We start from the raw sequence: 14,133 nt of genomic DNA, 5'->3' as shown, positions 1-14,133 counted from the left end.
ATAAGGCTCGCAATAGCGACGCACTGAAGTCACTGCTTCATGTGTTTGTCCCGGAAGTATCGGGCGTTGTAAATCGAGACCGGCCGGCTCGAGTTTTGCATGCGATTTGTCCATTGATGTTATGTAAGTGCGCAATTGGCGTTTTTTATTTATTTTATTAAAGTGTTTGGTTTTACACTACTGCGAGCCTTATATTTTTTTCTATGGTCGCTGATGAGAGGGATTGGTTGGAGCTGTGAGAGGTCCTTATATCACCTTACTTATCTGAATATCCCGGGCTGGGGAGAGCCAGTCATCTGCGTTTTATGGTTCTCTGTAATAAAGAATCATAAACTTCTGATAAGCGGCAGTGTTAACCGTGGTGGAGGTGCTTATAACTTACACTATTGTGGATGGTCTGTCATCGTTTCATCACAGCGGAGTCACTATCATTATTCCTCAAACTGAGAACTTTTTTATATGGACTTTATAATGTCATGACTATCAAAGTGTTTCCTTTACACTGTTCATTAATTGTGTGTTTTTTGTCACATGGCCTCACTAGGAAGAGCCTGGTGGATATTGGCAGGAGGCAACTGATGATCCTCTGGCTATGTGAGTACAAGACCCCAGTGCTGAAGAACAGTGAGGCCGCGTACACACGCGGGGACTGTTCGCCCAACTTTGTCCGTCAAACAGTTTCGGCAAACAGTCCGCTCAAAATTAGCATGGACGGACATGGCCACACACGACGAACGAACAGTTTGCTGAAACCGTGCGCGATGACGTGAACGGCACGTACGACGGGACGAAAAATACGACGTCCTATACACTGCATTATAACTTTCGGCGTGTAAATCCTTTCTGAGCATGCGCGGAACTTAGTTTGACGAACAAGCCTACACACGAGGGGACTGTTCGCTGAAACAAAGTTTCAGCGGACAGTTTTTCGGAATTTCCGAAAAACCTTGTTCAGCGGACTGTTCGCTGAAACTGTCCGCTGAAAGCCCACACACGAGCGGACTGTCCGCCGAAACACTGTTCAGCGGACAAAGTTGGGCGAACAGTCCCCGCGTGTGTACGCGGCCTGACTCTTTGTAATTTTTTTTTTTTTTTTAACTCTGGAGAGCGTACAGGTCACCAAGAGATATCCTGTGGGACATTCAGTCTTATGCAGTTGCAGCCAGCAATTTTGTGAAACGCAGACAGAAATTAAGTTCTCAAGTTTTTCAGTTTTTTAGTTCATTGGAGTATTCCATGCTCCCTACCTCTATCCGAGTTCATCGTTTCCAAAAACAAAGGAAAAAAAGAAGACTGTTATTTGAAGCCAGTGGAGGAGTGCTGAAAATGCGGTGTGCCTGGCTGTTTGTGCTCGAAGAGGGAAATAGGAGCCAATTCACCAACGGCTTGGGGTGCGCTACAAATATGTGTCTGTTACCTTCCAGTTATATAATTTTCCCTTGGTAATGATTCAAATTATACCTACCCCACATCTTGAGTTACAGCTACCTTTCTTCCTGGCTGCGAGGGTCATTGACACAGCTGGTAATACCTAAGGGAAGCAATAGCAAAGGTTAAAAAGCAGCATTCTATAATACATTAACATATACCGATCACTAGAGCTGCAAGTAATGACATTTTGATAGAGACGGCCATACACTAAATCATAACTAACGTCATGTGCTCTAACAGTTCACATTGCAGGTTAGTTACATGAAGAGGTTAGGATTTTTGTATTATCTTGGTCTACTGTAAACTGTAAGGGCACTGTCGCACTGAGGAGTGGGGGTGTCGGCAGTAAAGAAGTGCTTTTAAATGGTTGAAAGAGCTGCTGCTGGGGCACTACCAATTGATTTCAATGGGCAGGGGCGCTTTAAGTGCCTCAAAGATGCTGATTGCAGGACTTTTTTTTAATGTTCACACTGGAGTGACAGGAGAGGTGCTTTACAGGCGGTATTTTTAGCGCTATAGCACCTCCGTGTGGAAGTAGCCTTAAGACCATATTTGCGACAAAGTGGTTGAAACTGGGAACATGAAACAGAGATATTAGTTGAAAACACAAAACACTTCATCACCTTGGTACCTCACCCTGTGGCCCTTTGGCACTCTTTGGGCAGTCCCTGCAGACAGTGCTGTGGTTGGGATTTGAACCAACAAACCTAGTGCTGCTAGGCAGAAGTGCTAACCACTTTGCTACTCTACCGCCACTATCTAGCTCTATCTATCTATTTCTAGCTTCAGGGGAGAGGGGGCTATCAAGATATAGCAAAGGAGGAGGCATTTTAGAATCCTTGTAGGAAAGTTCACTTTAAATGTAAAAAAGGGATCACTGATGCAAATTCTTAAATTCCTAATAATAATTCTAAAGGGGTATTTGCGTGAAGTAACTACCATTTTACTCTAATCAGAATAAATAAAGTGGTCCATACAAGCTAAAGCTAGCACCCAAAAGCTTTATTTCAAATGAATGGCATAAGGCAGCAGTCATACACAGAGCGTCTTGATGCAACACAGTGCTTACCTATTGCCCCACAAATCAAGGCATTTATTGGCTGACTGTTATCATGTGCTTTTAGACCCTGGATTAGGCTTTATGTCCCATTTTACCCTGATTTACGCTGGATGTCGTTCAACAGTCAGACAGGGCTGAGGTCTGTATTCATGTTTCAGAAGGAGGTGAGATGATTTTCCCATGGGGCAGCAGGTATTTTTTTTTTTTTTTTTTTTTTTACTCCGATTGTTTTTTATTTTATAGCAGGTGAATTTTTTTTAAATCAGATTCTTTTTATTTTATAGCAGGTAATTTATTGTTTTATGGGGCAGCAGGTAATTTATTATTTTATCCTATCCTTGTAATAACCCTTCTTTGGAAACAGATAACTGAACTGGGAAGTAATCAAATGACCACTATATATAGAATTAACACAATTTTCCTTTGCTGTATTGGTGGGGGATATGCCTAGGACAGAGTTTCTCAACTCTAGTCCTCAAGGCGCCCCAGCAGGTCATGTTTTCAGGATTTCCCTCAGATGAAATGGCTGCGGTAATTACTAAAGCCCCATACACACTATCAGATTATCTGCTGAGTTTTTCCTTCAGATTTACCAAAACCATGTAGTAGAAGGGCCTGCCTGATTGCATACACATTGAAACTCCTAAGGTTTGTCCTCATATTATATGGTTTTGGTAAATCTGAAGGAAAAACTCAGCAGATAATCTGATAGTGTGTATGGGGCTTTAGGCAGTGAAACTGATCAAATCACTTGTGCAAAATAATGGAAAGCCTGAAAACATGACCTGTTGGGGCACATTGAGGACTGGAATTGAGAAACACTGGCCTAGGAACTGCCACACTGACTGCAAGGAATCTAAAATACTACAATTGAAGGAAATCATAAGAAAGCTTCTCACTGGTTTATATGTAATATTGCTTCTGGAATTCATGTTGAATAATACAGATTATTTGCAGTGGATCTGGCATGGTGTTCTGCCTGGAAATAAAAGAGTAACTCCACCTTTGTTGAGAAAAAAAACATTGCCCTCCAGGTGATCTATGGTACATTACAAGGATTTTAACAAACTTTCCTAATTCCTACCTTTTGTTATTCTGAAGAGATCTATGTGCGCTTGCCTGTGTCCATGTGGAAAGTGAATTTAATGGGAGTGATTTCATAATTATCAATAAGCTGCTGCACCTGCAGGGCTCTAATGAGGAAAATGACAGTGTCTCCATGCCTTTAGATGTGATTTCTTATTGGAGTATATCACCAAAAAATACATTTTTGTTGCAGGAGATGCCTGATATCTTACTTGTATCTTAGTGTAGACTTCTGAGAAAATTAGTGAGCCAATCACACAAGCAGGAAATTATTTTTCTGGAGGACTTCCTGTACGCATTCTGTGTACAGAACACCTCTAGGTAGCCATGTTGCATTGCATTTTACAGAAAATGACAGCACTACAGATTGAAAAGGAAAGGTCATTTTTTAACAACATTCATTTACAATATGACTTGTGTGCAATTGTATACGCTAGTTTTTTTTTGTTTCCATTTGTTATTTCCCCCCCCCCCCCCACAAAAGTAGAGTTACCCTTTTAAGTGACTGCAAATTACATCAGGTAAGTTGATCACTGTGTCTTTAAAAAGTAAGAACGTAAGGTGTTAGTAGGTTCTATTTAAAGCCAAATCCTTTGGATACACAGTATATACTGTATGTTAACCATGCAGGATCAATGTGATTTTAAAGTGATTGTAAAGGTAGAAGGTTTTTTTATCTTAATGCCTTCTATGCATTAAGATAAAAAGCCTTCCGTGTGCAGCAGCCCCCCTAACACTTACCTGAGCACCCTCTCTTCCCTGTGATGTCCACGAGTGTCTCAGCCATCTGGAATTCTCCCTCCTGATTGGCTGAGACACAGCAGAGGCGCCATTGGCTGTCACTGCTGTCAATCGAAGTCAGCTAGCCAATCAGGGGAGAGATGGGGCGGGGCCGGGGCTCCATGTCTGAATGGACACACGAAGCTGTGACTCGGCTCAGGTGCCCCCATAGAAAGCTGCTTGCTGTGGACAGGAGGGAGAGGCCAGGATCACAGAAGAGGGACCTGAGAAGAGGAGGATCGGGGCTGCTCTGTGCAAAACCACTGCAATAGAGCAGGTAAGTATAACATGTTTGTTATTTTTATGTGGGAAAAAAACTAGACTTTAGATTCACTTTAGGTGTTTGTTGACCTTGCAGTGGCATAATAAACGTTTGATTACTTTTGTATATTATGGTAATTTGACTACTTACCAGCAATCGATTTTTAAAAGGAAGTTATTACAGTGATAGTTTCATGATATGGGAGTTGTTCCAACTGAGAACTATCTGTGTTTTTTACTCCAGTTGGTTTCAGTTTAAGGAACAGCAACTATAAAGTCTAAACCTTGTACCATGTAAGCAAATGCTAATTGCCAGTTAATCGTCAACATGTTTTTGAGCAAACAAATTTCTAGGTAATTAGCGGCTTGCTTTTAGTAACCAGTGTTTATAAGGCACACGTCATCATAACATCATAATTAGGTTGTTTTATGAGTTTAATATAGATAAGAAATGTTTTCAGTGGAGAAACATTTTATTACAGTTTTATTCTTCTTGAGTAGGGAATTGGCAAAAGTATCAAGGTACCCATACAAATAAACTGATGATGAATTGTAAATCAAGGGTCTTCAAACTACGGCCCTCCAGTTGTTCAGGAACTACAATTCCCATCATGCCTCATCATGTCTGTGAATGTCAGAGTTTTACAAGGCCTCATAGGATGTGTAGTTCCACAACAGCTGGAGAGCCGTAGTTTGAAGATTCTTGCTGTAAATGATTGTATGTCTGTGAGCCAACCCCAACTAGTGCAGACATATTGGGTATATTTATGCCATGATTGTCCTATAGTCCAACTTGGCAGAGGTTGTATTTTTAACCACCACCTTCTTGGATACATTCATTTGCCAAGAATATTTCACATGAATAGTCTGTTAAGCTAGGTTGACACGATCCAACACTCCAAAAAGGGCTCTGCCATGGATCACTTTCCAAAGTGTGGCTTAGCAGCTATCGTCAGGCATTTAGCAAGTGACCTTGCTGCTTCCTGTTTTTTTTTTTTTTTGTTTTTTTGTTTTTTTGCCGAAAGACAATTTATAATGGGATTAACCACTTTAATGCTGGGCACTTTAACCCCCTTCCTACCCAGTCCAATTTTCAGCTTTCAGCGCTGTCGCATTTTGAATGACAATTGCGCAGTCATGCTACACTGTACCCAAACAAAATTATTATCATTTTTTTTCAAACAAATAGAGCGTTCTTTTGGTGGTATTTAATCACCACTGGGTTTTCTATTTTTTGCTAAACATATGAAAAAATATTGAAAATGTTGTTTTGTTTTTCTTAGTTTCTGTTATTATATTTTGAAAATAAATAATTGTTCTTCCTAAATTTAGCCCAAAATGTATTCTGTTACATTTCTTTGAGAAATACCCCCCAAATTACCCCTTTTTGGAAAGTAGACAGTCCAAGGTATTTAGTAAGAGGCATGGGTTTTTTTTTTTTTTTTAAGTTGTAATCTTTTGTCTTGATTTTATTTATTTTTTTTACATACTGTCACCAGTGCAGTGTCATCATATCACTGGTGTGGTGGTGATTAGGGACACTGACTGGTGACAGTAATAAAAAAAATGTTATCATTTAAAAAAAAACTAATTACATTTTTTATTACATTTTTTTTTTTTTTTAACCATAGTAATAGTGTACTGCTCTGGGAAAGTGATCAGGATTTTTTGTTATACATTATGTTTGCTTATAGCAGTAAATTACATTCCAGCATTTACTGGTAGCGATTTGTTGTATTTTCTTCATGTGGCAGCTGAATGCCAGTGGGAGGGAGAAGATGAGAAGCCGGATTTAAGCTGCTATAGGAGAAAAATACTGAGGATGGGTTCCAGGAAATGCCGCCCCTGCTCCTGTCCAGGTTCTGAGGGTAAACCAGTTAGTGACGTGATCTACACATCACCTGCCTGCAATTGATCACTAAAAGCCCATTCACATCAATCATCACTAACCCTCGGTTCACCTCTTTGTGCATGGCTGCAGGTGCGGGAGTCGCAGCAATTCCTGCACCTGCAACCACCCACAGTGAAAACGCACCGCTCTGCATAATCGCGCAAGGTTGCCATTCATTCTGAATGGCTCCCCCAAGGATGTAGAAACAAATAAACCGCCCCCCCCCCCCCCTGAAAAATGGAGAACCAGCCCTGCTCACAAGCTCGCCAGCCCCTGCAGTTACCCCTTCCAGGTCCCGGGTGGCTTCCCCAGCTTCTCCTCCCAGCCAATTCAGTCTCAAAAATCTCTTCCTGTCCTGATTGGCTGGGAAGAGAAGCAGGAAAACAGAAATTTGTGAATATTGATTAGCTACTGTCACAAGTGGGTGGGCTCAGGGTGTAGTGCTCTGCGCCCTGAGCCCACCCTTTTTGAAGCCAATTAGAGCCTCATTTCCCATACAATCTTTCTAATGCCGCGTACACACGATCGAATTGTCTGGCGGACTTGGTCCTGCAAACAATCCGCCGGACTGTATAACGAATGGACTTGGCCACACACAGACACTCCAAAAGTCTGGCGATTTCTAACACGATGACGTACAGCACGTACGACGGGACTAGAAAAGGGAAGTTCAATTGCCAGTAGCCTATAGCTTCCTTCTCGTACTTGCTTCAGAGCATGCGTCATTCTTAGTCCACCAGACTAGCACACTGACAAACGGATTGTCCGCTGAAAGCCAAGTCCGGTGGACAAATTTTGAGTCAAAACGACTTTCAAAGTCCGCCGGACTTTACGATGAAAAAGTCAGCTGGAGCCCACACACGATCAAATTGTCTGGCGTACTGTGGTCCGGCGGACAATTCGATTGTGTGTACGCGGCATTATACATTCACCATCTAATTTATTATATTCAGAGTTGTTGTGTGCTGCTAAGTTGATTGTGCTGTCAACCTATGTGTAGAAATATGGATTTACTTAATTATGCCACATTAATGTTCATACATGAAACTACTTACGTATACAGTGTATGCTTATGCTATGTATTTTGATATTTATTCAATGTGTCAATACATCATTAAATCTCACTAAGTCACACTCATTCAAGTCAACTGCCTCATTTAAAGTCCCAAATTTCCCTTTCTTTTTTACTAGAAACCTTTTCCCCATTTTTTTTCTAATCATGTGCTTCGCAAAAAAAAAAAAAAGTGGAGATTAGGGGCCGGGTGCACCGCCCCTGTGGCCCTTATGGACGGACTGTCGTTGTTCCTTCTCCATTCATATTTATTGCAGCACACCTTTAAAGTCGTACTAATCTCAAAAACAAAGTGTAATTTATTGCAACTTTTTTTTTTTTTTTTACAACCTGCAAGGTAAAGGCATAATGTGCTAGTATGCATTGCATACTAGCACATTGGGGTAAACTTACTTTAAAACAAAGTCCTGCCATTCAAAAATCTCAGAGCTTCAGTGGATTCCCATCTTCACCCGTCATGCTTCCATATTTCTGACCAGAGCCGCGACAACGTCCCTCTTGCACATGCGCGCAGGAGCCGCCAATTACGGCACAGGGCTCGGAAGGAACGATACGGCTGCCCGTTCCTTCAGCGTGCACGCGCCAGTGATGTCACTGGGTGCATGTAATTTAAATATCTCCTAAACGGTACATGTTCAGGAGATATTTCCACTACCTATAGGTAATCCTTATTATAGGCTTACCTATAGGTAAAATTAATGCGTGGAACTTTACTTCCACTTTAACTACCACGGTGCTCCACAGCCCCGTTGGTAGTTAATTGAGAACTGGAAGAGGACAACCACAAGGGATGTCGGGGCTTGTAGTTCATTTACACACAAAGCTGTGTAAATGAATGACCCACCCGCTGCTATATTCACACAGATATCAGTTTTAGTCTCAGAAATCAGTAGTTTCTTTCTGCTGGGATTTGAAGCGTGGCTAAACGCCTAATAGTGCCTTACTGGCTGGATCACCAAATGGAAAAAAAAAAAAAAGGAAAAAAAAGCCTAAAAAAAGAAAACAAAAGCAGCCACCACATCTATGAATTGGTAAGCTGCAGAATATTACATGATTACTTTGGGGATTAAAGTGGCTGTAAACCCATTACAACCACTTTAACCTACAGGTAAGCCTAAATTAAGACTTACCTGTAGGTGCAAGAAATATCTCCCAAACCTAAAAGGTTTAGGAGATATTTGCAGGAATAGCAGCACCGATGCTGTAGACATCGGGCACAGGTGCACTGAGCATGCCCCACTAACCGCACCAGCGTTTGCGCGGAAGTGATGTAATCGCGGCTCCGGCCAGTCACAGCACCAGAGCCGCAATACCCGGAAGTCAGTCCAGGATAGATAGCAGCGTCAGAGGAGGCGAACAAGGGCTGATGCCGGGGCTTCGATCTCAGGTAAGTAATTCATAATGGGCTAGTATGCTATGCATACTAGCTAATTATGCCTATGCCATTTTTTTTTCAGAGGCTTTACTTCCTCTTTAATACAGCTTTAACCACTTGCCCAAGCCAATTTTCAGCTTTCAGCGCTGTCGCTGTTTAAATGACAATTGTGTGGTCATGCTACGCTGTAACCAAGCAACATTTTTATCATTTTCTTCCCACAAATAGAGCTTTCTTTTAGTGGTATTTGATCACCTCTGCGGTTTTTAGTTTTTTGCCAAACAAATAAAACGAAAAAAAAAAGAGTTTCTTCATTTCTGTTATATAATTTTGTAAATAAGTACGTTTTCCCTTTCACTGATGGGCTTTGATGAGGCTGCACTGCCGGGCACTGATAAGGTGGCACTGATGAGCATGGATGAGGTGGCACTGATGGGCACAGATAGGTGGCACTGTTATGCAGCAATGATGGGGACTCATAGGCGGCACTGATGGGTGGGCCCTGATGGGCATGGATGGGCACTGATAGATGGAACTGATGGACACTGATGAGTGGCACTGATTGACACTGTCTGTCAGAGACTCTTTACCTAGATCAGAATTGCGGTGTGTCAGACTAACACGCTGCAACAACGATCGGCGTGATGTGTGCCCCCGGTACAACATACACTCACTGGCCACTTTATTAGGTACACCTGTTCAATTGCTTGGTAACACAAATTGCTAATCAGCCAATCACATGGCAGCAAAGCAATACATTTAGGCATCTAGACGTTTGCTAAAGTTCAAACCGAGCATTAGAATGAGGAAGAAAGAAGAAGTAAGTGACTTTAAGTGACTTTGAAGGTGGCATGGTTGTTGATGCCAGACGAGCTGGTCTGAGTATTTCACAAACTTCTGATCTACTGGGATTTTCACACACAGCCATCTCATAGGAATGATCCGAAAAAGTTAAAATATATAGTGAGTGGCAGTTGTGTGGGGGTAAATGCCTTGTTGATGTCAGAGAAGACTGGTTTGAGATGATAGAATGGCAACAGCAACTCAAATAACCACTCGTTACAACCAAAGTATGCAGAAAACCATCTCTGAACGAACAACACATCGAACCTTGAAGCAGATGGGCTACAGCAGCCGAATACCCCACCAGGTGCCACTCCTGTCAGCTAAGAACCGGAAACTGAGGCTACAATTCACACAGGCTCATCAAAATTGGACACTAAAACATTGGAAAACGTTGCCTGGTCTGATGAGTCTCGAATTTCAGCTGCAACATTCAGATGGTCGAGTCAGAATTTGGCATAAACATCATGAAAGCATGGATCCATCCTGCCTTATATCAACGATTCAGGCTGGTGGGTATAGTGGTGTGGGGGATATTTTCTTGCCACCCTTTGGGCCCCTTAGTACCAATTAAGCATCATTTAAAATGCCACAGCCTACATGAGTATTGTTGATATCCATCCCTTTATGACTACAATGTACACATCTTCTCATGGCTACTTCCAGCAGGATAATGCACCATGTCACAAAGCTCAAATCATCTCAACACTGGTTTCTTGGACATGAAAATTAGTTCACTGTACTCCAGTGGCCTCACTGTACTCCAGTGGCCAGATCTCAATTCAATAGAGCACCTTTGGGATGTGTTGGAATGGGAGATTCGCATCATCAAGGTGCAGCTGAAATATCTACAGCAACTGTGTGATGCTATAATATCAATCTGGGCCAACATCTCAGAGGAATGTTTCCAACACCTTGTTGAATCTATGCCACTAAGAATTAAGACAAAAGGGGGTTCAACCCAGTACTAGAGAGGTGTGCCCAATATGCCAAAAACTATGTTATGATTGCAATTTTTTTGTATTGGTTTTGTAACTCTCCAAAAACTCTTAAAACGTAATGCCTATTTGGATTAACTATCATGACAACCTGGTATATGTGTCTCGTCAATTAAAATAAACAGTCACCATTTGGCTTATTTACTAATGAAGCCTAGATCCTTCACTCAAAAAAAAGCGTGTAAATACTCACTTTAATTATCCAATTGTGAAAATCTTTTGCACATGATCTTTTATTCAAAACAAACAGAAATCTGGCTTTTCTTTTGATTGGATAAATTAAGTGAATACTCACAAAATGTTTGAATGAAGATTCTCAACTTCTTTAGTAAATCAGCCTCTTGCATTTACTCAAAGCATCATTCATTCAGAAAAGGGGAAACTTTGAAAAATGTATGTATGTATGTATGTATGTATGTATGTATGTATGTATGTATGTATGTATATATATATGTATATATATATATATATATATATATATATATATATATATATATATATATATATATATATATATATATATATATATATATATATATATATATATATATATATATATATATATATACACACACACACACACACACATATACACACATACATGCATATACATACAGTATCTCACAAGAGTACACCCCTCACATTTTTGTAAATATTTTATTATATATTTTCATGTGACAACACTGAAGAAATGACACTGTGATACAATGTAAACTAGTGAGTGCACAGCTTGTATAACAGTGTAAATTTGCTGTCCCCTTGGCTATCAGAGGATCTGGCCAATTCCGCATCCACGTTGGAGGTGACATTGCTTGAATCCTACTCTGAACTCCGCAACTTCATACATAGAGGCCTCCACTTCAACCCCAATATCACTCCCTCGATGTGTACCGTGCCTTGGGTCTGGGAGATTGTATGAGCTAAAGTAAGGAAGCCTAACAGCTAGTCCCCATATACCCCGTTACGGGGGAATCCACGACAGCCGCACTTCTGGTTCATCCCAGACCCTGTAATATGGGCCCGATATGGAATAAAGATGCTGGCAGATATTGTCTCTCCTAATGGCTTAAGCACGTTTGATGCTCTAAAAAGGGAACGGGTATGCCTAACCATATGTTCTTTAGATATTTACAACTCTGTCATGCTTTTCGGACTTAATACCCCCAGCCTATAACATTAGGGGTTGGCGGTATTGAGCGCATACTGAGTTTGTCAGAAGAACCCAAACCCTTATCCGCTCTGTACTCCATATTCATCGGATTTGAGAGCTCTAAAGTTTCTCAGCTGTTCTCGGTGTGGCAGGCAGATATACCTATGCTTGCCGACGATGATTAGGAAGAGGGTATCCAGCAATATCTCCCCCTTCTGATCTCTACAAGGGATATATTCACCCAACTTAAGTTTATACATCCGGCATATTACTCCCCAGAATGGTTAACCAGAATGTTTCCTGATAGGAGCTTGGTTTGTCCTAAATGAGCCTCGGAGGTGGGCTCCTTCTTTCATGTTGTCTGGTCCTTCTAGCAATTACAAGCATTTTGGGGGGGAGTGGTCAATGACATTAATTCTATAGGTAAATTATGGGTCCCCTGTGAATCAAGGCCCCTATTACTGGTTATTGTGGACACATTAGAAGCCCCCCAAGTTGTTTGTATTTTACACGTTTTTTTTGCCAGGAAGGCGTTCCTCCTAAAATGGAAGGAACCCTCCCTTCTGACAGTGCATCAATGGAGAGCTTTGGTAAATGCGTCCTTGCCCCTGTACAAACTCACCTATATGGGACGTAATTTCCCGCTAAAATATGGGCAGTATGGGTGCGTGAAAGGCAGTCGACTCTGGAGTAGAGTTCAGAGCCGGGATTCAAGCAACTTGGGGATTTGGGTAAATGTAATTGACCACAGGCATTAATGTCTAAACTGCTGGCAACAAAAGTGAGTACACCGCTAAGTGAAAATGTTCAAATTGGGCCCAAAGTGTCAATATTTTGTGCGGCCCTTCTATTTTATAGCATTGCCTTAACCTTCTTGGGAACAGAGTTTACCAGAGCTTCAAAGGTTGCCACTGGAGTCCTCTTCCCCGAGCACATCACGGAACTGGTGGATGTTAGAGACCTTGCGCTCCTCCACCTTCCGTTTGAGGATGCCCCACAGATGCTCAATAGGGTTTAGGTCTGGAGACATGCTTGGCCAGTCCATCATCTTTACTGTCAGCTTCTTTAGCAAGCTAGTGATCATCCTGGAGGTGTGTTTGTGGTCATTATGTTGGAATACTGCCCTGTAGCCAAGTTTCAGAAGGCAAGGGATCATGCTCTGCTTCAGTATGTCACAGTACATGTTGCCATTCATGGTTCCCTCAATGAATTGTAGCTCCCTAGTGCTGGCAGCACTCATGCAGCCCCAGACCATGACACTCCCACCACCATGCTTGACTGTAGACAAGACACACTTGGCTTGGAAATCTTCTTATAGCCTAGACCATCTTTATGTAGAGTAACAATTAGTTTTTTTACAGATCCTTAGAGAGTTCTTTGCCATGAGGTTCCATGTTGAACTTCCAGTGACCAGTATGAGAGAGAGTGAGAGCGATGGCACTAAATTTAACACACCTGCTCCCCATTCACACCTAAGACCTTGTAACACTAACGAGTCACATGACACCGGGAAGGGAAAATGGTAATTGGTCCCAGTTTGGACATTTTCACTTAGGGGTGTAATCACTTTTATTGCCAGCGGTTATACAAGTTGTACACTCACTACTTTACATTATAGCAAAGTGTCAATTCTTCAGTGTTGCCACATGAAAAGATAAAATAAAATATCTACAAAAATGTGAGGGGTGTACTAACTTTTGTGAGATATATATATATATATATATATTGCATATTCTGTATATAACAGTAGATTTTTCATTAGTGTTTTAAATGTATTACTGTTTTAATACTTAGTCACATGTGTGTATTAATGTCATTTTGACAATCAATGCAGCAAATTTGATCAAGGTAGTATAAGGAGTAGAACAAGCCTGTTAAGTGTCTTGAATAAGATGACTAATAAATTAATTAACAGGGTGGTATACTATCTTTCCTGGAAAGAAAGCCGTTTCAGCATATCTCTAGTGCTTGACACATGATTAAAAGCCTATTTGGCCACATATAGTCTATGCATTGTCAGTATTTAAAGTACAGCAGCTATCAGATTCCAAATCCTATAGAAAGGTTGAATTAATACTTACAAGCAATCCTCCTCCAAAGAGTCCTGGAAGCCACCACTCATAACAAGAGATGGAGTTATAAAAGAGTCTCCCATCTTCTACATAGTCTGCAACAAGTGGGGTCAA

At 41.2% G+C, this 14,133-nt stretch overlaps 1 protein-coding gene across 1 annotated transcript in view; it reads right to left on the bottom strand.

The window, feature by feature from the left end:
• TM4SF20 (transmembrane 4 L six family member 20) overlaps positions 1-14,133 on the bottom strand; it is a 30,266-nt gene that overhangs the window by 15,989 nt on the left and 144 nt on the right. The window contains exons 1-2 of the mRNA XM_077488525.1: positions 14,029-14,133; positions 1,466-1,531 (exon numbers count right to left, since the gene is read on the bottom strand). The exon at positions 14,029-14,133 is cut by the window's right edge and continues 144 nt beyond it. Of these exons, the coding sequence (XP_077344651.1) occupies positions 1,466-1,531; positions 14,029-14,133 (171 nt within the window). The remainder of the gene's footprint in view (positions 1-1,465; positions 1,532-14,028) is intronic.

Source organism: Lithobates pipiens, unplaced genomic scaffold (genome assembly GCF_037356315.1).
Source record: "Lithobates pipiens isolate NorthernLeopardFrog02 unplaced genomic scaffold, aLitPip1_a1.2 Scaffold_18, whole genome shotgun sequence".
Lineage (NCBI taxonomy): Eukaryota > Metazoa > Chordata > Amphibia > Anura > Ranidae > Lithobates > Lithobates pipiens.
Note: the sequence above shows the minus strand (reverse complement) of the source record. Positions and strands in the feature narration are given on the sequence as shown.